This window comes from Stegodyphus dumicola, chromosome 2 (assembly GCF_044657685.1).
Source record: "Stegodyphus dumicola isolate Sdum_Otavi_A_Nest chromosome 2, ASM4465768v1".
Taxonomy (NCBI): domain Eukaryota; kingdom Metazoa; phylum Arthropoda; class Arachnida; order Araneae; family Eresidae; genus Stegodyphus; species Stegodyphus dumicola.
In genome coordinates this window covers 58,168,415-58,196,163 of record NC_140769.1, presented here as the reverse complement: position 1 = coordinate 58,196,163, position 27,749 = coordinate 58,168,415, and the positions used below count along the sequence as shown (strand labels likewise).

General features: G+C 31.2%; 1 protein-coding gene across 1 annotated transcript in view; it reads left to right on the top strand.

Moving 5' to 3' along the window:
* The window catches only part of LOC118197379 (mitochondrial import inner membrane translocase subunit TIM44), a 71,525-nt gene extending 46,751 nt beyond the window's left edge, over positions 1-24,774 (top strand). Inside the window, exons 14-16 of the mRNA XM_035368888.2 lie at positions 2,756-2,866; positions 12,734-12,881; positions 24,612-24,774. Coding sequence (XP_035224779.2) covers positions 2,756-2,866; positions 12,734-12,853 — 231 coding nt within the window. The 3' untranslated portion in view covers positions 12,854-12,881; positions 24,612-24,774. The remainder of the gene's footprint in view (positions 1-2,755; positions 2,867-12,733; positions 12,882-24,611) is intronic.
* The last annotated feature ends 2,975 nt before the right edge of the window (positions 24,775-27,749 follow it).

The following is a 27,749-nucleotide window of genomic DNA, read 5'->3' as shown; positions in this document are numbered from 1 at the left end:
CGAGGTTTGCTGATTTCGCCTCATGCAAAGATTTCCGGTTTCGGACTCCGCTGTTAAAATCACTGTTGCTGTAAAATTTCAACAGCTTTTCTTTATTTTTCCGTATATCATACACAATCGTATCGCAATTCCATACGATTCTGCTATAAACCGAGGAGTAGCACCTGTCTCCATCTTTTGCTGAATTTGCACGTTTTGCATCATCGTCAATGCAACGTGTTTACGTTTTTCAACGTTGCAAACATTAAAATCATGAGTGCGTTTCTGATCTGTAATTGTATTAAAAAGGGCTGAAATTTAAAATATTCTTAATTTATCCCCAAAATATCCGAATTAAAAAAAGGCAGCACTAAATAATCTCGTGAAATAACAGAGCTCAGAAGATACAACAACGTGAATCGTGAACTTGAAAAAAGAGTTGAGTGAATTGTCTACTTTCTTACCTCGATGCAGATTAGAGGAGAAAAAACTTTATCATGATGTCAATAATTTGGTATTTCTGTTATGACTCATTCAGAGTTCGTAGCGGTCCTTATAAGTGCTTATAAGTCCTTATATTTGAAAATAAAATACAAAGGCCCTTATAGGTGCTTATTTTTCTTTAAAGCCCTTAATTTTTGTTTTTAGTACTTATTTTTTGCTTTTAGTGCTTTTTTTTAATGAACGCGCTATTTTCCCCGTGCCAAAGCCGAAACTAAATAAACAACTTTTCTTCCTAATATGGAATGTCAGATGGTAAATCATACTCCCGGAAATATCTTTAATTCTTTCTCTGCATTAACATAACCTTTGGTGTGCACGAAGAGTACAGACAGGTGTCCATCGTTCTATTGGTCAAAGAATTGCGAAAGCAGTAGAAAATTCCGGTACATTCTTTTCCTCCCACCCAAATACTACACACATTTGAATTTCTATCAAGATCTTAATAATTTGCATTCTCGTTCCGCTTGCTCAGTTCATATTCGTGTTTATTATGATCGTTATGCTTATATTATGAGCATATGTATGAATGTTTGTAATAACATAGTTGCAGTAACTGCTGAAGTAAACTTCCGAAAATGGTTGTGTTTTAACACAGATTAACTTTCTAAGGAATAATATTCAGAATGGCTTAAATAAAGGGAAAGCAATCGAATAGTCAAAATAATTTAATTTTTTTGGCCTATACATTATACAGTACGAAGATTGGGAGGTTCTCCCCTTTCTCCACAAAATCTCGAATATTGAAACTGTTACAGTTCGCTGCAAAACAAGCAATGGACCTTTTTTTTTTTTTTTTTGGTCACTTTCCAATCTGGATTGAATAGGACTAAAAGTTCTGCGGTCTACCAACCCAAGCAAAGAATGATTCTATTCCGGAAATTTAACGCCGTCTGTTGAAAATTAGAATGAAAAACACTCCAGTTATTTAGTTCTTTATTCTCCCAATACCGGCAGCTGTTGATTCCGATTGCGTAATATCACGTAGAGAAGAATTACGGTACACGTATTGCGCAATAACGTTTGCGATTCTCCCCGAGATTTGTTTATGAATACTTAAAAAAGTTTTACTAAGCTTGCTAAGCAGAACATTTTTCAGTTCCATTGGTTTATTTTTATATGATGCACATATCAAAATGTCATGTCAAAAGCATTTAATTAGCAGAAAAATTTAAAAAGCGGCTACAATCTATCCCCCCTCCGCTCCTCTTTTTTACGTTAAGCTCGATTGTCCTAATATTCGCCAATTTCTAAGTATGCAGGTTAGTTAAGCTTTTGCTGTTAAAGGATGGCTGCATGAAGCAAAGTCTTCTGATTTCAGAAATGTTCCTCTTTTGTACTTAAATTACTTTGCTTGCAATATCTGTTAAGAGAAAGCTGATATACAATGAAAATTTAGAAAATGTTCAGAATTTAGATTTAAATTATTTAAATATCAATATGAGTGGAAAAATAAATTGTATTTATTATTAGGTTCCAAGCAAATACAATAAATATGCCTTATTATTATTTATTTTCTCTATTTTGAACTGAAATTTCATCATTAAATCTTGTAATATACTAGTTTAGTTCTGCATAGTTTTTTTTCTCTCATTGTAAACTAGTTCTGTAAATTGAACTGTTATTTAAAATTAAAAAAAAAAAAAAAAAAAAAAAAAAAAGTAATTATTTTTCATGGTTGAGGTAATGCTTATTTTCTCTTAATAAATACTGCATTTCTCATATTTTAAATTACAACTCTAATTTCTAAGGTTATGCAGTTGTGTATAATGTAATTAGACAGGTGCTTATTTTTTTCTTAAAATGTGCTTGAAAAGTGCTTATAGGTGCTTATTTTTTTAACTAAAATGTGGCTATGAACCCTGCCATTATTATTCGGTAATTATGACATCATTATTCGGTAAGTATTTTTGTTCGATATTTCGTACTCAATGTTGCGGTTTCCGGAACCTATAAACTGAATGTTTATATTTTGAGAGGCAACACGGATTTCAGGAGTTGGCGGATTTTCGGTTTTTGACTGAATTTTGTTAAGTAGTTGCTGTCAAATCCGCGAAATTTGCAAAAATAATAATGTAATTTTTCTACCATACTAAAGTTACTATCCTAATTATGAATGAAATGCAAAAGTAACACGATGTATTATATACTGTGTAAAATTTGTATGCAGTTATTTTTCATTGTGCTGAAGGTAATACTTTTCCTAACTATTTTTATTCTTTTTCATTCTGAAGTTTCATATGCAAAAATTTCTGTTTAATTTTAAAACTTTCAGCTTGCAATGGGAAAAATGATGGAGCAAGGACCTGTACTTGTTTTGACATTTCAGTCTCAGCAGATTTTAGTTGTGCGTGATTCCAAAGGAAATGTTGTGGAAGGTGACCCTGTAAGTTTCTTTAGAGCTTTTTATATTAACTTATATATACATAATAAAATAAATAAGTCAATATATTAGTACATAAATAAATTTCATCACCTTAATTATGGTGTAATGGAAGATTAAAGCAAGCAAAAATGTATAAATTTCCATTTCATTATGGAGTAAAACCTCTCATAGATTTAAATTGGACACTGGGATATCTCTAATGGATTCATTTGCTTTCCATAGCCACGTAACAACTTCACATTGCTATAAAACTCAGATACAGTACAGAGTCTGAAATCCGGACGTCCATTATCCGGAATGATCTAAAATCCAGACTTCAAAGCCACAAACTTTTTTTTTTTTTTTTGGTATGTCTTATGCATGCGCGTTTGCTTTTTCTTCCATAATAAAAAGTGTGGAGATTTTCACTTAAAAATTCTGATTCTTAATTTCACTTAGGCACTAAGTAAAATACATCGTTATGAAAAAACAATCATGTAAGCATACATTTGTGAGATTAATAATTTGGCTCTGCAGCTGAGTGTCTGCTTAGCATTACATCTCAAACCGAAACATCTATTTTATATCCCTGAGGTGGACCTGGCGAGTCATTATTTATTATATTTTGCTTTCAACACTGCATGTTTATCAATACATGACAGCTTCAGTAATAACTCATGCAGTGATGTCTAAACTTGTTTTTATATTAGTAATTGAATAACAAGAGTAGGGCAACCTTTTTTGCTAACATTACCCTTGGCAATGGTTATAGATGTTTTAAATGCTGTAAGAAATGTTGATGAGGAAAAATTCAACAAAAATTTCTTTTCATGTGCTAAAAATAGATTTTGTTAATGAAACTCATAGGCCAAAAGATTACATTTAGTGCTATTTTAATTAAGAATAACTGATATGTTATTCACCGTAAACCCAGAAGCGGTGGCAGAATTTAGGGAAGACACTGGACGGCAGAATTTAGGGAAGACTCAATTTTTGGAATTTGGGGAAGCACTGAGCGGCAGAATTAGGGGATGAGAAGTTTTTTTATGATTTAGGGGGAAAGCACTGGGATCCAAAGTTTAGGCACAGCAAAAATTTAGAAATTAGGAAGGCACTTTGTAGCAAAATTTAGATACTGCACCATGCCAGCCCTAGATAATGCCTTAAGTATATGCAGGAGTTTATTTATTCAGAACTCAGATTAGTTTTAAGCTTGTGCAAGAAATAAAGGTAGGTATAGTAAATAACTAATTCAATTCAGGCTTAATTCAGTACGCAATAAGAGCAAGACAAAATTTAGCGGAACAACTTGGCTCTCGTCGCCAATCTTGTGTTACACAGCCAATAATGTATAACAGATGCTATTAAGCTAGGCTAAAATTATCTTTACTGATTTTAAGGCATTTCAATTTATGTAGCAGATTGTGCTGCTCCTTAATCTTCAAATTTGATCGAGCTTATTATTTTTTGCAGACTGTTATTATTACAGCAATTTTATAAAAATTAAGCTTGAACCTTCGATTATATCGAAAAGAATTTCCAGTTATAGAGCTGCCAAAGGATCTACAAAGCGAAACCTTGTTTCAATGTCCATTAAACAAAAAGTGCAATTGCTGCAAAAAATGGATAAAGGCATATCCGTCTCAAAATTATACGAGGAGTATGACATTGGAAAGTCAGCTGTATGTGACATAAGAAAAAGGAACTTTTTGAATTTTTTGTGGAAGCATCTTAAACAACTTACATTGAAAGAAATGTTTAATAAAATAAACAAATAAATATTAAGCTTTTTTTTTTGTAAATTTTGATACCCTTTGGATCATAATTGTTTTTTTATTTCATAATTTTAATTGTATAATTTCTGCATGCCATCTTACCAGATTTAAATTGATGATCTATTATTCGGAAAAATCCCAAATCCGGAATTGCCGAACTCTCGACATGTCCGGATTTCGGACTTTGTATCGTATTTGCTTTTTTCCCCTCATTCTTCCAAAGATAATTTTTTTTTGCATCTGAAACTGGCCTTAGAAATGTTTCTTTCTCCATTTCAAAAGCTGTCAAGTTCTATTTAGGAAACTGTGTACTTGTCATACTTAAGAATGTTAAGTATTATCTCCGTATACAGGAGATTTAGTCTCTAATTTTAAGATTAAAAGATGGTTCCTTTCAGGCATGCTTTCAGATCAGTAGTAGTTTCACTGTAGTGCCAGATGAAAGGTGGCTGAAAGCGCATTCCTATTTTCCATCATTTTAAGTGAACTTTCTTATGTGTGACTAATACAACCACTAACTTCTTCCCAACCATGATTTCTTTTGTGGAGAGAGCATGACTAATTAAGTTATCAGTCACCTCTTTTCATTTTTGCTGCATTGGGGGAGGTTGGAAAATATGAAGAGATGAGTGGTTCTTGAGGTTAAAGATAAGCATTTAATTTATATTGATCAAACTAAGAGATCAAGGAACATAAGGCATATGTTAAAAAAGGAACATATAAATTCTCTGTTGTCTAAAAGTACTGCTCAGAAAATCACATTTTCTATTTTTCTCAAGCCAAATAAAAAAAAAAAAAAATTCTGTTGGCAACTTAGATTTTCTAGAGGCATTTGCCGTCTTGGAAAGGCATTTTGCGTTGAATCACTTAAATGTGATGTATCACTTTTCAAATTGTTGCCACCAAATATTATCGCCCTGTATCATATTCAAAGAAACTAAATCATGAAGAATCTGCATGAATGTAAGTATGTTTCTCGCATTGTGAAAAAGCAATGGTACCTAGAGTCATCAAGTTTTGAATAACGTAGTCCTCCACCTGAGCATGGGCACCTGGAAGCCTGAATTTGAAATTTGTTTTATTGTCTATATCATATTTTGTAAATTTTTAACGAATTTTTGATTAAAAACCTGGTACTATTCGGTTTCGAGGGCCGTAAAAAATCGCCAAACTATCGTTGATGCCGATGCTGCCAAAAATAATTGCGGCAAGAAAGGAAGTATAATAGTAAATAACTATCTAAGATTGATGTTTTAATTTAGATGAAAGGTTAATTTCATATAATACTTTTTTATTATTATAATTTATATGAAAAAGGCTAAACATGACTGAATGGAAGCAAAAGAGTAATTAACTATTTCAGATTACTATAATTTATATAAAAATTGCTAAACATAACTGAATGGATGCCTGCATCGCTATTTCGCTACCGACTTATCGCTAAAGCATAATTTCATCTCGTTGGTTGTTCAAACGTAATTTTCTATAATGAATGATGCCTTTTCTTTGAAAATATTCTCGGTAAAGTGCAGAATCGCTCACTTATTTGTTTGCTGCTTTTTACAAGGGTAAAAACAATTGTATTTTTGTCAATTTTCTGTTACTTTTTAAGTGAAAATAGCTCGATGTGTACATAGATAAAGTCAAGGGTATGAGCAGTGCCATTTTTGTGCAATTCTAGGATTTTTTTAAAGTGAAAATAGGTCGATGTGCACATAGATACCAAGTATGTGCAGTTCTTAAAAACGCGTCAAGCAGCGGATGATTCTGCTTTTTACCCAAAATTCTATTGCCGACTTTTCGTCATGGGCAATTCCCAAATTGTTAAATCCATAGGATATAAAAAAAAAAAAAAAAAAAAGAAAGAAAGTTTTAAAAATTAAACTAGTATTTCAATGACGTCTTAAGAAATATAGAACTATATAAACTTACGCAATCTGAAATCAGCCCTTACGCTAGATTTGGCGCACTGTTAAATGGGCGCATTTGCTAAATTTGGTGCTTTTGCACATACATTTTTGCTGCAATTTTTTTACAGCCCTCAAAACAGAATAGTACCAAAAAACTCAACAATTTCAAATCGAGCAGTGGCAACACACTGTGTGGAAGCGCACAAGATAGTCTATTAGAAATATTAAGGAAATGCTGTTTTTACATATTTTTAGCTGCTCACAAAATGTGTCTGTAAATGGAAAAAAATGCCATTTGGACCTATAAAATCTGAAAGCTTTCAGATTTCTTTTTTTTTTCATATTTGTTTTAATTTCCGTCAGTAGATAGCACCAGTAGCTTGACTGCCTTCCTCTCATTATTACTTATTTTATTATTTTATCACTGTCTTTTCTTTCATCATTTGCACTTCTGCAGTTGAAAAAGAAGGTTCCATTTTTAAACCTTTGAAATTAGTCTTGAAAATATATGAATATTATGCTGATTCTTATTGCTTTAACTTCTCCAGTAATTTTTATTTGATATGTTATTTTATCCAAATTGTTCCTTTTAGTTTGATATTAATAAAATATATAGTAATGTCTCACATAATGAGAATTGTCTATACTGTAGTGGCATTCATTATGCAGGGATTATTTTCTTCTAAGTTACTCTCAAAATAATTTTAATTCTGGGAAAGAATGGATGAGAAAGGGCAACATATATCCCAAACCAGTATGTTTATTGCATCGGGGTTTATATTGCTGGAAAGAAAGACTTGAAGGTTTTGTTTGCTGGAAAGACTATGGAGTGGACTTGACCTCTTTAGACGTGCATGCGCTAATTACAGAAACGGTAGGACTAAATCACACCAATAGTGTTTTTGAACGTGTGGAGTGAAAGTAAAATATATGCTTAGATTTAATAACTACAAATGGTACTCACGTGGAGGTGTACTAAAAATCTCTGAGTTTTTATTTGCAGTTATGCAAATTGAAATGCAATAAAAGCATTAATTTAGAATATACATATGATTCCTTACAATCACTTCTTTTACAGACACCCATATGCATACAATCACTCTTCTTTTATTTGTTTTAAACTGTGTCTTCTCAGTTTTCCATTGGAGGTCTAAGGCTGTAATATTTAAATAACAGTATGTACATTCTAGGTAAAATTTGTTGAAGTAAAAAAAAAAAAAAAAATATTGTGAATTTTAATTATCATTTTCTCTTCTTATTAGAAAGTATTACATATTAGAAATCTTTTTTGGACATATATAGTAAATTCTAAAATACACAGAATAAAGAATTACTGTTAATATATATTTATATAAAGTTCTTGATCCTTGTGCATGAAAGGGGCACCTTATTATTCATGGTCTTGACAGGTTTTCTATACTTTGAAAAGTTTTGCTTTTTCTTTAACAATTGGAGAATGTTAGAGCAACATTTATATTGCTTATTTAATTTCAATTTTTGTGATTTATGATCTCAGTACCACTGCTTTCCATGAATTTTTACTGCTTTTTTAATAAGCTATACGTGTTTTCTTATAAGGTAGGAAATTTTAATGGTTATCAAAGGTATAGAGTCTTAATTGTTCTTCTGTTCATAATTTGGAATACTCATACAGTAAAAGCCCAATTAACCAGAAAGTAACTGGGATATTTTAGATTGTTTAAACGCCTCTCCCGCCTGAAACATTAAGCAAATGAAAGCCATTATAAAGCATGCTTAAGGTATTCATCAAATAGTGTGATTTAACTCCATTAACCCTTTTGCGTCTGTGCACCTTTGTTTAAGACACTCATGCGGGACGGAAGGGAATCGAAGGCATTCACCATACAGGATGGGCGTTTTGCATTGCTAAGCCTAATTATATATATATATATATAAAGTTTCACTTCTAGCATTGTAATTTTTGGTTATCATTTTAGATTATTACTTGAACTCTTATATATGTTAACATTAGCACTTAATAAACTTTTTTTCTTTATTTTACGTGAAAATATATTTAAAATTTGCTTATCTTGTAAAATAATTTTTGGAAATGCTATTCAAATTATTGCAAAGTTTTAATTGATAAAATCCACTAATAAAGTCTAAAATTAATAAAACAACACAATAAAGGCTATTTACAGTAAGAAGTAACACAATTTAAAATGAAGACTGTGGTAAATCTCAAAGCACAGAGAAGTATCACTTTCTAACTCTTTAGAAAATGAATCATCACTCTCATCTGTGTTAGCAAATGATTCATTAACCATACGAGTGTATTCTTCCTCTGATAAATAGCGCCTTCCCGCCACAATAGACTGGAGGTGAGGCTTTCTGAAATAAAAAGAGAAGAAACCAAAATATATATGAAGGCAATGCAAAACATAAAAAAATTTCACATAGTAACCTTAAAAGACCATATATAGGTGACAGGTGAGAGCAGGGTCGAGACACCCGGGCTGCTTTCACTGACTATTCGGGTATCATCCGAATCCCGCAACTGTTCAGAAAAAGAATATTGCAAACAGGGGCAGATGGAGGAAAACAGGGATATTGTGGATTCCTACAATAACAATGCTTATTATACAATATAAAGATACATCAAAAAGTGCTGTTACTATGTTGAATTATCATAATAGTAATGCATCGTATTACATTATACATTAATAATGCACTATTATAATAGTCGACGCAGGGACAATAAATTAATATGTATAATAATAAAATTTCCTGAACTATATACAGACACTACAGAGTGGTATCAATGCACATTGTATGACCTATAGCTGTATATATTATACATTAATATTACATGCATACAATACATTAATACACAGATAACATAAAAAGTGCATTCGATATATTAATACACTATACATTAATAGTGCACTCGATTTAAGCCATACAATAAAAAAAAGTACCTAAACTCTACAGACATTTTGGAGAGCAATACCAATGCTCATTACGCAACTTATAACTATATATATTATCCATTAATAACACATACACACGTCCATTACATTGATACATACATAACACGAAAAGTGCATTCAATATATCAATGTAATTACATAATACATTAATAGTGCACTCAATATATTAATACATACTATAATAAAATTTGCTAAACTCTACAGACATATTGCAAAGCTGTACCAGTGCATATTATGTAGCTTATAACTATATATATAAATAATACAGGCACACATACATTACATTAACACATACGTTTCATAAAAAAGGTTCATTTGATACATTAATAGGTGCACTGGATATATTAGTACTTACAATAATAAAAATTTTCTAAACTCTACAGACATATACCAGTGCAAATTGTACAACTTATAACTATATACATTGTTATACATTATATTAGTACATGCATACATACATTACATTAATACATACATAAAATAAAATGTGCATTTCCCTATTCGATTAGATTGAGCATTAAAGTTATGCATTGGCATTGCATTAACTGGTGTAAAGAGATTAATATCCATGTAAAAGTTAGGACTCCTATGGCTATTGGACCGTGTTCCGCACTAATGAGTTCAGTGCCTAGCTCTTCGAGTTTTTGCATCATTAGTTGTATTTTCCTCTGTATTAAAGGTTGCTTGACCATAAATCTTTTGTAAGCGGCTGTATTTGTAGTTGGCAGAGCGTGGTGGAAGTCTCATGTAAGTGGGCATGATGTCAGATAATGATCAGGCTTGCCCACATCTCCACATACACAGAAGTTGGTAGTTGTTAGGTTCCTATCATAAAAGTAACTGGGAAATGGCCCATGTCCAGTTATGAAACGCGTTATATGTGGGTCTGAAATTAACCTGTCTGTACTGACCCTGTGGAAGAACTCGCACGCGCATCTGCCCTGTGAAATGGAATCCCAGTCCTCTTGCCAGTGGATTAGAGCATCCTTCCACATTGTTCTTTTAATGCTGCTTTTGGGAAGCAGTACCTCTTGCTGTGCATCTATGTTCTGTGTGGCCTCCTTTGCGAGTAAGTCCACCTCCTCATTTCCCTGGTGCCCAAAATGAGCCTTTAATCCAGGATATGTGGAGTGGAGATGCCGACGATCTAGCTTTCAGGAGTGCTTGGATTTCTGCAATAAGTGGGCTGGGATGATAAGGATAAGACCATATATAGTATCGGAAAAAAATAGAATAAAAAAAGGAATTGGATATAAATCAGACAGGTGAATGTTTATATTAGCATGCCACGATTTAAAGAGCCTACCTCTGTTTACGTTTTCCCCCACCATCACCCTCGCAACAGTTGATGAGTAAAATATCAAAGTTGGGCAGAATATATCAAACTCAAGATCAAGAACCTAAAACTGTATTCATTTCATAAGCAATGGGCGTAGGATGCCATCTAGTGGTCTCCAGAAAAACGTTCCAACTTAAAATGCATATACGCATCGTTCGTCCTCTGAATGCAATTTCTAGTGATGCGAGGATAGGGCACCTGGCTGTAAGAGACATTAGGAAATGCATATATGGGATGCCCATCCGGAACGAGTTAATGGATAAACAAGTTGTCACAACACAATTCTAAAATCTTTTCCTTCGTTGTGTGCAAATCCGATTAATTTTTGTAAACTGTTTTAGTTTTGTAAAGAAGGAATATAAGGTAACTGCTATTTATCTGGTTTTTCCCCTCATATTTTGAAAAAATAATTAAAGTTTGAACCTGCTTTCCACGGAAAAGTGTGTGGTGGAATATTTTTAAAGTTATGGATTCCTGGTATTAAGAAACGTGATTAATATGCACGATAAACAACTTTATTTGTAAATTGATAAACAGTGGTGATGGCAAATGAAATGCTATGACAAATGTGAGTTTTTATATGCTCTATCTGTAACTTGTACATCTTGATTATCTAATGAACTAAAATAATGATATAATTCTTTAAATTTTTACCAGAATTATTGGCATGAGGTTGGCAATATCTCCACCAACTTTCATAGTCAACAAGATTTCATAATCGGATATGTTATACTTTCATACATTTAAGGCCTGCGAAATATATTGACTTTTATATCTGAAATACATTCCCCCTCCCAAATCTCATATAATTTTAAATCTAGGCTTTTGATATTCAAGTTGATAACAAGTAATGTGGTTGTTTTTATAATTTTAAATTGGAAATTTCTTCCATTTATTTGTCTTTTGTACCAGGAATTGAATTTTAATAGTCTTAACTATTAGAAATATTCATGTGTCTGGCATTCTTTATTTTACAAGCTATATCTGTAGTTTTGCTTAACTGAAATAAACAGCAATTAGATCTGTGTAAATACTTTGTTACCAGATGCAATGAAAAAGCTTTCCAAAGAGCATATCTGAAAGTGACCAGTATTTTGGTGAATATAATCAAATAATGGTATTGAACATTGCTGATAGTTATGTTCTTTTAAGTGATGACCTTAACAAATATTCATAATGATTTGGAATCTTGGCTAATTATCTTAGGGAAGTTTCATAGGGTTATATATTTATTTAATTCATTATGCTTCAGAAACAAATAATAAATTTAATGCATTAGAAGACTGTTATTGTTTTTCTAGCATATGAGTTTAAGTTGACACAATTTTAACTTGCTTATAGCAGTAATGAATAAGTTTTAAAATACTTGTGATACTGATCAGAGTTGGACTGGTGTCAAGCTTTTGGACATTTGAAGCTGTCTTTAGGAAAATGCTGAAGGAATAAGTATTAAACCAGTGAAAAGTGGAAAACTGGGGAGTACTTCACCTTAGGAATTCCTTTTAAAATGGGGGATGCTATGTGGGGGTATCCTCTGTGGTTTTGTGAGTTTTTCCATGGTTGTTTATTCTAGGAATTTTTATTTTCCTTTCTTTTTTACATATTTCTTCACCATTCTGTTCTTTATCTTGATTCTATTCTTTGATGTTGCTTGGTACATTCAAAAGCTTAAGACCTCTTATATTTTGTGCTTTGTCTTATTTTTTTAAAAAATGATCATAGTAAATATAATAGTAAAATAGTAACTATTTGTAATATTTTTAAAATTAACTTTTATATAATTATGGTTTTACCAAATTTGAACTATTATCAAAACTGGAATTTCTAAACTCATAATATTCCTTAATATTAGCGTATTTACTTTTTTTAAAAAAAAATCTAGGATGAAGATATTTTTCCTTTCATTTGTTTAGGATAAAGTTTTAAGGATACACTATGTATGGGCTCTTTGTCGAGATCAAAGTGAGTTAGACCCAAAAGCAGCTTGGAAACTATTGGACTTATCAGCAAGTAGCACAGAACAGTGGCTATGAGAGTAGACATTTTAGTGTTGTATATATGGTAAGTTATTTTATAATATTTTGTTTCAGCTTCTTGTTAAATGTTTTTGTACAACTTAAATTAATTAGCAGTGTAAATGGTTTCATTCGTTAAGTGATATCCTTAATGAATGAAACCATTTACCATTTATTACTTTGCTTTATATGTTAATTTTTTGTATTGTTTATGGTAGTTATTAAAAATTCTTCATTAGAAATTGTAGATTATTAGAACATGGAAGAGCTAGGTATTATGAAAGAAACTGCATTCCATTATATATGTCAGAGCATTTGATGCAGATCTATATTAGTAAAATAAAAGTTGACTAACCGCAATAAATAGTTTCATGTATAGTCATTTGCTTAGGGGTGAAATATTATTTTATTTTCTGATTTTCTGCATACAGTCATTCGCAATACTGGTTTAAATTAATCGTGTAAGTCATCTATGTGCTAACTATGTGTAATTTCTGTTTTGGCTACAGTTTATATTATAGTAAACAAATTAGAAGTCATTTGCAAATATGTTTTATAACAGATAAAAGGGTCTTCATTATTATGCAACAATTCTTGTTGCAGATGTGAAAATAATTAATTTTTCTTACCAATATATCCTGCTGTGAAAATACTCTTAATGATTTTTTATAAAATGAAGGATGATGAAACATATTCATATTCCGTATCAGCTCATAAAAATTTACGTGTGTATATTTTTATATGTGTGGTCAAAAAGTTTACTAAGTATTATTGTTACCTCTTTAACCTAATGGGTTTGCTGTTAAAGCAGATTAGGGTGTATATTCATACACACGTGAAGATCCTGTCTGCATTTTTATGTCTTTAAATTATTTTCTATTGTTTTATTATTTAAATATAGATACAACAGATACTTTTAGTAATAACTAAATTCACACATGCATACTCATAGCTGGTATATGAAATAATATTTTTGCTCGCTATCGCAACTGTGAGATAATCCGGAACTAGATAAATAGTGCTCACCTTTTCTGTGCATTTACACAAAACTTCTCACATGCAGTATGCTATTTTCCATTAGTCTTACGCGAGTCACCAAGCACAAATTTGAGCAACATGCTTATAACATTTCCTAAGTGTGTGTGGAGATTTTCCAGTCTAAACACTTAGTTTTCAGAAATAAATGATCCATTTTAGTATGCCAATTGTATTATTTAGTCTCTTCTAGCATTCCAAACACCTAAACATTGCATGCCTTTACTATAGCGGTATTCACACTTGTTCATTTAGGCAAGTTGATCAGTAATGAGTTATCTCGTAACTGGCAAGTAAACCCAAGTTGCCAACTGTGAGTATTCTCATAGATGCCAGTTAATGTGTTAATAGTAGCTTTTTTCGTAGATGCTAATATGAGTTACAAATTTATTTTACATAGCTTGGCATTTCATATTGCACATCTTGAAATTACTAGATCTAAATTAATATATCACCTGGGCGTAATACATTTTAAAACAGTTCTCTCTCTCTCTCTCTCTCTCTTTTTTTTTTTTTTTTTTTTTTTTTGCAATGCACTTTGCAGCATCATAAATTCCATTTTATGCTGTCAACTTCCAATATTTTTCATCTGAATGTGAATGTAAGCCTTTTACATTCACATTCAGATGAAAAATGATTATCTTGATTTACTTAAATGTATTAAGTTTATTAAAATGAATGTGATTAATTAAAAATTCACCCTTTAGAAGTAATAAATTTATCAATTAAAAAGCAAATTAAAAAAATATTACCTTTAAGTACTCTAATTTTCCCTCAAAGTGAATTCGGGCAAATGTGGAAGAAAATGATACATATAGAAATAAACTTTTATCAAAATGATCTAGAAGAATGTGTATTAAAACTGTTAAAACTTGAAGAGATTTGGTGTTTACATATTATCCTGTCATTCGTAAAACTATCACAGAGCAGCATGATTTAGCACCAGTTATGGATGAGAGTGATGTTACGACGCATTCATAACATCTGCGCTTTCATTTGATGTAACTTCGATTGATTTTTGGTAAGCCACTTTTTGTTTTTATGAATAAGGCTATAAATTAGCTGTTATTGCTGTATTTTTTTCTTCCATTTGGGGGAGGGGAGAAGTTTAAGGGCAATAGAATCACATCTGTGACTGCACATGGTTCATTACAGCTGGTTGAGGGAATTAACATCAGTTGAATGGGAAAGCGAACAACTGGATATGGGTGACAAAACGGCAAAAGATTGAAACTATCACCTGAGGGAAGTTTGCACTCATAGCATTCACAATTTCTAGTAAAATCAAAGGAGAATAAAATAGAAGAAATTGACCAAAAACTTTTTACAAAGCACAAGCATGAAAAGAGTTTAATACTTATGCAGCAGTGGCTGTTTGATTGATTCGTGCTGAGATACTGACAGATGTTTTATCATAAGAGATGCATATAGAAGTGCTGCTCAGAATTCTGCAGGAACAATTGATGCAGCTTTTCTAACTACTTTCAATAGTAGCCAACATTATACGAAAGTACCAAAATTTTTGCTTCGCTGGAAACATACGTATGTAGGTCAACAGTAAAATAACTGTTAGAAAATGAAGAAATTTGGTGAATTGAAAAATGCAAAAACTTAAAGCAATAACATTTACATTTTGCAATTCACCAAGTATTCTGATGCATTGCATTCTGATGGTGATTTTACTATTCATCCTGTTGATGGTTTTGTACTACTGTTCTGATGATGATTCTTTTGTTAAGGGGAGGCTAATATAGTTGAAAAGTGTTTTAAGTAAAAATATATATATACAGTCAAAAGTCTTTAATCCGGACTTGTTGGGACTTCGGCGATTCCGGATTATCGATTTTTCCGGATTATAGATCATCAGTTTAAATCTGGTAAGATGGCATGCAGAAATTATAAAATTAAAAATATGAAACCATAATTTATAAAATAATGAGCAATTATGATCTAAAGGGTATCAAAATTTACAAAAAAAAAAAAAAAAAAAAAAAAAAAAAAAAAAAAAAGCTTAATATTTATTTGTTTACTTTATTAAACATTTCTTTCAACGCGCGCATGCGTAAAGCATACCTTACGCATAGCCGAAATTAGAAAATTTCAACCAGAAAACTATTTGATTTGTAATCATGATATTTATAATGACGAGGAATTTGATTTAAATCATATCAAAGACGGAGTACATCGAGATTAAATACTACATTTAGTAAGGAATTATAAGCCGAATAAAATAAAAACATCTGCCCTGAAGATAACGATAGTGCTGACAGATCAACTTCCAGTTCACTGTGTGCCGCGATGTCCCTCCCCCACGCGCAGAGCAGCGTGAAATTGATAAACAGATTTTGGAACAGTTAGATAAACAAAGGATATGCCTTTATCCATTTTTTGTAGCAATTCATTTTTTTTTTGGTTGATGGACATCGAAACATACTTTCATTTTCTAGATCCTTTGGGAGCTCCAGCATCGGAAATTCTATTTGACATAATCGAAAGTGCAAGCTTACTTTTATAAAATTGCTCTTACAGTCTGCAAAAAATAATAAGCCGGATCCAATTCGAAGATTAAGGAACAAAGCAATCATCAACATTAACTGAAATAGATAATTAGATAATTTTAGCTTATACTGTCCGTTATACATTAAACGCGCATGCGAAAATGTATTCTGCGCTTGCACAGACGCATACGCGCAGTCGTAAAAGACTTGCGCGCACTTGTAAACGCCTATGCACATGCATCAATGCGGTGCATGCACAGAAAGACGCCTTTTGACTGTACAGTCAAATACCGAAAATCCGCCAACTCCTGAAATTCATGTTGCCTCTCAAAATATAAACATTCAGTTTATAGGTTCCGGAAACCGCAACTTTGAGTATGAAATATTGAAGAAAAAATATTTACCGAATAATAATGAGTCATAACGGAAATACCAAATTATTGATATCATGATAAAAGTTTTTTCTCCTCTAATCTGCATTGAGGTAAGAAAGCAGACGATTCACTCAACTCTTCTTTCAAGTTTATGATTCACGTTGTTGTATTTTCTAAGCTTTGTTATTTCATGAGATTATTTAGTGCTGCCTTTTTTTATCCGGATATTTTGTGAATAAATTAAGAATATTTTAAATTTCAGGCCTTTTTAATACAATTGCAGATAAGAAATGCACTCATGATTTTACTGCTTGCAACGTTGAAAAACATAAACATGTTGCATTGACGGTAATGCAAAAAGTGCAAATTCTGCAAAAGATGGAGATAGGTGCATTTTATAGCAGAATCATATGGAATTGTGATATGATTGTGTATGATATACGGAAAAATAAAGAAAAGCTGTTGAAATTTTATAGCAACAGTGATTTTAACACCGGAATTCAAAACCAGAAATCTTTGCGTGAGGCGAAATTGGCAAACCTCGATGCTGTGTATATATAATACAATGAATAATATAATCAATTTATATATGTAATAATAATTTAACGCATATAGTAAGTTATTGCAATAATGTATATAATAATTTAATTAAATGTATCTAATATGCCTTATTTATTTTGCACTTTTAGTCTGAATATTATGATTTATCTTTTCTGTCTTGAAATCTGCAAAATCCTAACATCTGCACAACCTCTGGTCCCAAGTTTTGTGGATTTCTGAACTTCTACTATGTATATATAGGCTTAAGAGAATTGCGAGATTTTGAAATTTATATTTTCATTGCATACTTCTTAGTGGTTCAGGATCTAATAATGATGTAGGGGCTCTGTCTCCTATGGGAGACAGTCTAATACTGAACTCCATGAAAATGTCAGAAAAATTATAAAAACGTGCCAACAGAGTCTGTTATTGAAAGTAATGAAATGGTCAGAACGTATAGTTATAAGTGAGATAGAGGCGAGATAGTATACAAGGATTAATGTGACTCTGAAGAACAAAATATTAAATGCTCAAAAGTTCTTTTTTGTATTAATTGCAGGGCTGTGGAGTCGGAATCGGAATAGGAATAGAGTAGATTTTTGGGTAAAAGGAGTCGGAGTTGGAGTTGCTAAAAAACACGTCGTCGTCGTCTCCGACTCCAGTTTTTGTTGAACAGTTTGAATTTGAAATAAAATTAAAGTGAATTAAAAAAAAATTAATGACAAACTAAGTTAATATTTTTATTTATGGACTATATACATTAATAAATAGTTAATTTCCATTTTATTGAAATAATAGTAAATAAATATAAGGGAGCAGGATGGACCTGATATTTGGCATTATTGATTAAACTGATTCATTTAGTTACTAATCTCATTGGTGAATTTAGGTAAGCAGCAAGAACTCCCAAAATTGATGCCATTCTTAGGAAGCGAGTAGAAAAAGGTGCAACGTAATGGAGAAGTACATATTTGATAATATAGTGGTTGTTAGGATTAAGAACGTTTTCAGAAGATATAAATAACCCTGATATTATTTCACTAACAGAAAGACTGTGAAATGATCTTCCAGAAAAGGAGCAACGCAATGGAGAAGTACATATTTGATGATATAGTGATTGTTAGGATTAAGAACTTTTTCAGAAGATGTAAATAACCCTAATATTTCACTAACAGAAAGACTGTGGAATGATCTTGCAGAATTGGAAACTCTTCTTTCTATATTGTATATAGCCACCAAAACGCTACAATCTGAAGAATTAAGAGACAAGATTCATTTAGTTACTAATCTCATGTGGCGTTTGTTCTTTCTGAAATGAAGGGTTTATTGCAGAAGGAATCATTTCTTCAATGAAGAAAAGAGTAACTAGTTTGCTAGAAATAAGATCATGCTGGGTTGAATATATGTAGATCCAAAATGCCAAATTTTGTTGGATGACAAACAAATTAAAAAGGCAAAGAAAACCATCTATGAACTTTCATTAAGAATGAAATTATTCTCAGAATAACTAGAGTATTCAAATCCGGACAGTCAAACTGCAGATGTCACAACTGAGTCTCTGTCATCCTCTTCCACTGATGAATTAGATTTTGAGAAATATTTGGATAATATTGAAAAGGCTAAGGCAAAGTGAATGAAAATAAATAACCAAGATATAAAAATAATAATAACCAAGATATAAAATATACAAACAAATTTATATATAAAAATACGAACAAGATTTATACACGGCCTTTGAAGAAATAGATAAATATGTTTGCTCTTGCAAGACACCTCTTTTATAGCTTATAAAAATCTATCCTGAAAAGTTAAAGGAAGTAACAGTAACAGCTCTTCTTCTTACTCAAGTCAGTGTGGAAAGTTCTCAGTTCTGAAGGTTATCAAATCGGATCTATGGTCCTCTAACAAAGAAGATCTTGCCGAAGTTTTGTTTCTTAGAAATCACTAATGCCAGTTTTTCCATTTTATAATAAATGCTAATTAATATAAAAAATTTGCTAAGCATCATTTTTTCCCCTGTAGCATCTATTACTTCTTTTACATTAAAAAAATAAGCTGTACCCATATGTATATGTTTACATATATATGAAGGAGTCAGAGTCATTAAAATTCCAGGGGTCGGAGTCGGTCATTTTCTCTACCGACTCCACAGCCCTGATTAATTGTTTCACAAGCATTGGAAATTGCTTGCTGATGGGCGGATTAGAAGTGGGGTTTCAATGTTTCAGCAGAAACTGTTGCCTACGTTTGCTAATGATGCCAAGTAGTCACATGGCAAGCAGTCACATGTCAAAATCTAATGGCTCGAGTTCTGTCAGAAAATTTTAAGTCTGTGGCTGCGACCAGAAAGCTCAACTTATAATGGTCTTCAGTGACAGTAAGGCTGCTATCAGACATCTGTTTGTTTCAGGAGAACAACTGTTTGTAAAAAATTTTCTGCTTTGTCACAACAGCCAATCCCCACAGATCACTTTGGGGTTAACACAGGGCAAACTGGTTCTCCATTACAAAAACGCTGAGAGCTGATTTGTTGAAAATGAACAACTTGCAATTTGTTCAAAAGGAAGAAAAAAATTGTGTGTCTTTCTTTCACTAGTAATAGAACTTTGTAATAGAACAAAGAAATATGGAGAAAAAGACTTCGCAAGTGGGACAAAATAAAAAAGAGTAAAAAGCATGCCTTGTTGATGTGCCGAAGAAGAGTGGTAAATTGGTGTTAATAATAAGGTAATCTTAAGAGATAAAATCCCAAATAGTAGAAGTGATAAATCCTGTTGAACTTAAAATTGGGATTTGAAATGTATGAAAGGTTAATAATGGTGGTTTGGTTGTGGAATGTTCAAATAAGAATGAAAGTGATAAACTGGATGGAGAAGTGAAAGTCAGTGTATTATTGAAAGATGATTTGCAGATCAAATGACCTGTAAAGAAAAAAACCAAAAATAATACAGAGGCTGCTCACACACTTGTTAGACAATTTTCATTGTATTTACAAAGATATTTTACTTCAAATTGTTATGTTTAAAATGTTCTGTTTGATAATTCTTATTCTTCACTATCTTCCTACATCATAATTTCCAAGACGATGAAGCCTTTTGTAGTATCCGAAGAGATATTTTATCCTATTCTTCTTGAATAGCTTTTCAAAGTCCAAGGAGGGTTGTAGGTCAAGGTTTGGATAATCCGTTTAAAAGCCGAAAAGCACGAAAGTTCATGAGTGATATGTCAGGAGATGTACTATATGAGTGAAGAGTATGGCCTTGATATTTGTTTCTTGTTAAATTTTTTTTCCCGGGAAATTAACAGTGGATTTTTCAATGTTAAAGATCTTACTTTAACAACATTTGGAACATTGTGATTTTTCCTTGGGTATGTATTTGGAACAATTTTTCCACTTAAAGCCAAACATTGACATTGCCCCCCTTTTTTTGGACAATAATACCTATAGTAGCTTGAGATTTCAAAAGCTATGGCTTACACAGCAGCTTTGAATAACTAGATACGAATAATTTTTAAAACACACAAACATTGCCTTCCATCCATTGCTTCTTTAAAAGTGCTATTTTGCATGAAAACAAACCTGTCAAGAAGCAAATGATAATTTATACTTTCAAAAACATAGCTTCAGTTTAAAAAGTAATTCACAAGCAGACAATTCATTTTTAAGAAAAGCAAAATCATCTAAAAAATGTGCGAATAGCTTTTGTACTGTATGATATAGATGGTGAAATGTAATTCAGTTTACGTTATTGACACCTTAGAGTGGCAAAATGAAATCTTCAGAGATGGGATTGATCTTCTGTTCCTAATAAGAGGAAAAATGGTAGATTGTATTGGTCGGCTCAAGTTCTGTCACAAAATTTTAAGTCTGTGGCTGCGACCAGAAAGCTCAACTTATAATGGTCTTCAGTGACAGTAAGGCTGCTATCAGACATCTGTTTGTTTCAGGAGAACAATTGTTTGTAAAAAATTTCTGCTTTGTCACAACAGCCAATCCCCACACATCACTTTGGGGTTAACACAGGGCAAACTGGTTCTCCATTACAAAAACGCTGAGAGCTGATTTGTTGAAAATGAACAACTTGCAATTTGTTCAAAAGGAAGAAGAAAATTGTGTGTCTTTCTTTCACTAGTAATAGAACTTTGTAATAGAACAAAGAAATATGGAGAAAAAGACTTCGCAAGTGGGACAAAATAAAAAAGAGTAAAAAGCATGCCTTGTTGATGTGCCGAAGAAGAGTGGTAAATTGGTGTTAATAATAAGGTAATCTTAAGAGATAAAATCCCAAATAGTAGAAGTGATAAATCCTGTTGAACTTAAAATTGGAATTTGAAATGTATGAAAGGTTAATAATGGTGGTTTGGTTGTGGAATGTTCAAATAAGAATGAAAGTGATAAACTGGATGGAGAAGTGAAAGTCAGTGTATTATTGAAAGATGATTTGCAGATCAAATGACCTGTAAAGAAAAAAACCAAAAATAATACAGAGGCTGCTCACACACTTGTTAGACAATTTTCATTGTATTTACAAAGATATTTTACTTCAAATTGTTATGTTTAAAATGTTCTGTTTGATAATTCTTATTCTTCACTATCTTCCTACATCATAATTTCCAAGACGATGAAGCCTTTTGTAGTATCTGAAGAGATATTTTATCCTATTCTTCTTGAATAGCTTTTCAAAGTCCAAGGAGGGTTGTAGGTCAAGGTTTGGATAATCCGTTTAAAAGCCGAAAAGCACGAAAGTTCATGAGTGATATGTCAGGAGATGTACTATATGAGTGAAGAGTATGGCCTTGATATTTGTTTCTTGTTAAATTTTTTTTCCCGGGAAATTAACAGTGGATTTTTCAATGTTAAAGATCTTACTTTAACAACATTTGGAACATTGTGATTTTTCCTTGGGTTTGTATTTGGAACAATTTTTCCACTTAAAGCCAAACATTGACATTGCCCCCCTTTTTTTGGACAATAATACCTATAGTAGCTTGAGATTTCAAAAGCTATGGCTTACACAGCAGCTTTGAATAACTAGATACGAATAATTTTTAAAACACACAAACATTGCCTTCCATCCATTGCTTCTTTAAAAGTGCTATTTTGCATGAAAACAAACCTGTCAAGAAGCAAATGATAATTTATACTTTCAAAAACATAGCTTCAGTTTAAAAAGTAATTCACAAGCAGACAATTCATTTTTAAGAAAAGCAAAATCATCTAAAAAATGTGCGAATAGCTTTTGTACTGTATGATATAGATGGTGAAATGTAATTCAGTTTACGTTATTGACACCTTAGAGTGGCAAAATGAAATCTTCAGAGATGGGATTGATCTTCTGTTCCTAATAAGAGGAAAAATGGTAGATTGCATTGGTCGGCTCAAGTTCTGTCACAAAATTTTAAGTCTGTGGCTGCGACCAGAAAGCTCAACTTATAATGGTCTTCAGTGACAGTAAGGCTGCTATCAGACATCTGTTTGTTTCAGGAGAACAACTGTTTGTAAAAAATTTTCTGCTTTGTCACAACAGCCAATCCCCACAGATCACTTTGGGGTTAACACAGGGCAAACTGGTTCTCCATTACAAAAACGCTGAGAGCTGATTTGTTGAAAATGAACAACTTGCAATTTGTTCAAAAGGAAGAAAAAAATTGTGTGTCTTTCTTTCAGTAGTAAACCAAGCAGAAAAAATGTTTGAAACAGTTGTTCATGTGGAACAGATCCGTGTGTGATACGAGCCTAAATATATGTTACTATATGTTTCAAATGTTAAACACTTTCAGTCAAGATGCAGCAAATATGTGCTCATTCAGGATTGGGGCAGAACTAAGGAATTGTTCTGAAGACCCAGAATACACTAATTGCAAAACTGTAAATATGAAGTATAAGCTGAAACTTGAAGGGAATCAATCTAGTTTGAATTCAGAATGTACCCACTTAAAGCAACAAATAGTACTCTTTCTTTGTGGAAATCATTATGATTAATAAATTATTTGAAGAAATTAAAGATGATTATGAATTCAGGCAGACTCTGTATTTGAACTTTAATTAACAGTTTGTAGTTTCAGTTGTTTAAATAAGCTAATTTGAAATATAAGTTGTATGAAAATGAAAAGACCAGAAGAAATAAAGTATTTCAATGAACTTCTATGAAAGGAGTCCTATTGAACTGGGTGTGATTGTTTAATGGAGCATGATTATGCCAAAGATATGTTCTGTACAAGTTGTTCTTATGTATGTGTATTAATTATGTTACTGTATTGTATTATGTTGTATTTGATTCCTGTGTATAATAATTTAAATGCAATTTGTTTGTATGTCAAGTTGTACATTTTGCTTAATGATAAAGATATTTATTTATTGGTGGCCCCAAGGGGTTTTCCTTTCATTCAAGGGAAGGTTTGAGGTGTTCATAATTTAATCTAAATTAAATAATAATAGTTCCAGTATGTCCTTCATATGCCAGCTATGCCAACTACATGTATGTGTGTGTGAGAGAAAGTGTGTGTGTTTGTATGTTAATTTAGATATTGATGATGCTACAATAATTATGAAGTGAGAGAGCTCGGTACATAAAGATGATGCATCAGGTCATAGCCAGTTGAATATTTTATTCTTCATAAAACAATGCTTTATTCTAGGCATATATTTTTTATAAAGCATGCATGGCTAAATTCATGCAAAAAGTGCATCCTTTCTTTAAAAAATTTTGAATTTTTCAAGTAAGCAAGCCAGCTAGTGAGAGAAGTGGTAAAGGAATGCACCCTTGTACTTTGCAGATTAGACTAAGAATGATTCAGTTATGGTTTTACTTTATGTCTTTTGGCTAATTTAAGTTTCAGTTTGCAAGTTTTAATATAATGATTGGCTTAAACATTATAAAAGTATCTGGTCAGTAGAATCATGTCAAAAGAATTAATTTTGAAATGATAGTAATTTATTATAAGAAATTGTAGGTTTTAAAATGGAAAGGGGAACTAACCAAATTATAAAGAAATGTTAAGGGGCTATTACAATTAATGTTAGTTATTTATCTTACCTGTTTTTTAAATCTTATATCTAAAAAAAAAATAATAAAAAAAAGGGGGGGAGAGATCAATTTAGAATTTGCAAAATAAATAAATAGGGCATTTTAAAGTACATGCAAAGTAAAAGGTATGTGTAATTTAAAATAGTTTGCATGCAAGATTCAAGTTTGTAATAAAATATTAATTCATGAAACTTGAGAGGCTGTTCTTTCTATTTGTAAGTTGATACTTAACTGAGTTTACTTGTAATAAGATAAATATGAAACCTTTTATTTTTTTAATGCTTATTATTTTTTATTGCAGATATGAAATTTCTAGGCTGAATCTTGTACAAAGAAGATTTTAGTGTACTAAGTGTATGTAAATATTTTCATGAATTGAGTTTAGACTGCTGTTTATTGTGCAGCATTTTAGACTTACTGGATGAATTATTTAAAATAAAATCCATATTTTATTTATTTGCAAATTATGGTTCTATTTTCATTAGTAAGCATTTGGTAAATTAAAACAATTTTGATTCGTAAAAATTTATTGAATGTGAAAATTAAATTTCGTTTTTATAGTTAATTTATTGTTTGCATATTTATACAGACAGCACTTCAAGCTGTTCCAGTGTTTAAAAAGATCTTTCATTATTTCTAGAGAATATATGATGATTTACTGGAGATTCATATTACAGAACTCCAGTTTGTTATCAACTAAGTAGCATACAAATTCCTTAATGTATGCACTATTCATAAATTAAAAAAAAAATTACAAATCATTTGTATGAAAATTCTTTTACCATACCATGTGCAACAAAATTATAAATTATTATGATATTAATGATATTGTAGGGTGGGGGCGAGCAATTCATTCTAATTCATTTTTTAATCAAGCCTTCCCTTAAGTGGAACTATATATCTAGGGCCATTTGTGAGCTTTTGAGGGTTTCTGCTAGACTTGTTGTTCTTTTTTTAACTCTATTTATTGCAAGAAAAAGGCCTTATGTTTCATCATCATACTTTGACTTTTATTAGTCTTTCTGTTCCTTAAGTTTAGGATCTCATCTGGTTTCATTGAAGTTCTGTCAATTGCATATTAAATAATCTACAATTGAAACAGGTGTTAAATAATGCTATCTCTTTTCAGTAAATTTATTGTTAGGTATCAGATTGTTTCAGCTGAGTAAGATCTTTCACTGTCGTTGTTTCAGCTGTTTTGTTTCAGCTGAGTATGATCACATGATGATCTTTCACTTTTCATATCTCGGATTTAATGACTGTCTCTTTAAATGAAAAGCTTTAAAAGAATTTATTCCCAAACTTCACATAAAAGTATTTAAAAAAATCATTATGTGACTTTAGAAGCTGCTAAAGTATGAACTGCCATAAAAGAATAAGAAAATGTTTGGCAGCTTTTGCCACAAATTGTGCCATCTAATTGAATTTACTTTTATATTATGTAATTTCTGTAATATTGTTTTATTATTTTAAAGATTTTTTACCATTATTTTGTTCATGTACAGTTATTTGTATTTTTATTTTCTGTTTTTGTAAATATTAGCATTTAATTAAAATTTGACATTTTATTTTTATAAGATTTATTTTATAAGAGTACAAGCCCTTTTTAACATTTTTATTTCTCACCACTACATATGGCCATTGGTGGTAACATAAGGACTTTTATGGCCATGGTGTATAGTATGCAACAAATGGAATATAATAACCATTTGAACCTCCCGGTAAAATATCTTTCAAATACAAATTCTGTGAAATAAAGATAAAATAAATTAGCCACTAAATTTTAAAGCAGAAATAGTTCCTTACTTTAATGACATGATGATAAATGAAACTGATATGATAAATAAAGCTGAAAATAAATTTATGATAAATTATGATAGCAAATGTTTTCTAACGAATTAAAGGAGTATTAATTTGTTGTGCAATGGTGAAATAACCTACTGTTTCTGAGACCAAATGATAACATTCTTTATATAAATTAACTCTGTATGTATATAGAAACAAATTAAAAACATTAATAAATTGAAATAAATTTCTTATACTTGCACAAAAGCTGCAAAGCAATAAAATAATAATATATTTACTAATGGATTATTGAGTATATTATCTCCTTATCTATCTAGAATGGTATTTGAATGAAGTAACTTAAAAGCATTTAAAATTGAATCTTGAAAAATATTTTAAAAGGAACTTCAATTTGAATCATGAAATTGAAATAGAAACTTTTAAAAGTGAAAAATTATGAAAAAGTTGAAATGGAAACTTTTAAAAATGGAAAATTATGAAAAAGTTGAAATGGAAACTTTCAAAATGAAAAATTAATCAACAAACTAAGTAATTATCGTTATTGATCGGAAATTGGTTGACTTTTCAAGGGGAACAAACCCCCCCCAATCAACCAACAATAATTAATAAATGCGAAGGTTCTCAAGTAAGAATTATAATACCAAACTGGTAAGTTGAGTTTAACCCAATTAGATTTAAAGTGAGATAAATAAAAGTGAAGGGCTATGTAGAATTCAATATGAATGTGGCAGTTTCGTTTAGCTTATAAATTTTTTATGAGATATTATTGCCAAATTGAGTAGTAGTAAAAACTTTTTGCTAAATTGAGTAGTAGTAAAAAACTTTTTCTCTCACTTGAGTAAAGTGTCCCCGACACCCTCATCATGTTAATTCTAAGTAATCTTGATATAATTTTTGTGAAATTTATGAAATATAATTAAAAGTAATCCTTATAAACATAAGAAATATCTTTGCAAATTAATGAAACAAAAATATTGAAAGATATTTACAGAAAATAAGGTACATTAAAATGTAAAAATTAAAATGTACATTATATACAGAGATGGCCAAAATACGAATTAGTTAACTTTTGTTCTTGCGAGTGTGAGAACGTAGACATGTTTGTGACTGTCTTCTTATTCAGAAGGAATTTGGAATGCGAACCAATGAACGCATGAATTAGTACAGTCGGGGGACTTTGAGAAGCTCTTTTTGGAATGCAGGAGGGAAATGATTGTGTAACTGTTTTGCGAGTGCAAAAGGTGTCTGTTAAAATTTTGATGTTATATTGACTAGACAAAGGAAATTAATTCATTTTTGGCTAATTGTTGTAGTGGAAAAAGAAAAAAGAGAATAAGTAATCTTCACTGCTTACGAGCTATTAAACAGTCTTAGACTATTGAAATAGGTTAATTTTTTTAGTAAAAGCAATAAAGAAAATGCCAGAAATCCATTAGTAAATATATAGGAAAAAATATATATATTCTAAATTTTTTTCAGTATAGAAAATTGCTGAAAATGCATCTGTGCAAATGCATACAACACACCACATGGATTTGCATTTGCATGCTTTATGTTAACCATCATTTCGTTGAATATTATCCATTGTATCAAAAAATTTAAATACTGGCCACATAGATTTTTTTCTCATCTT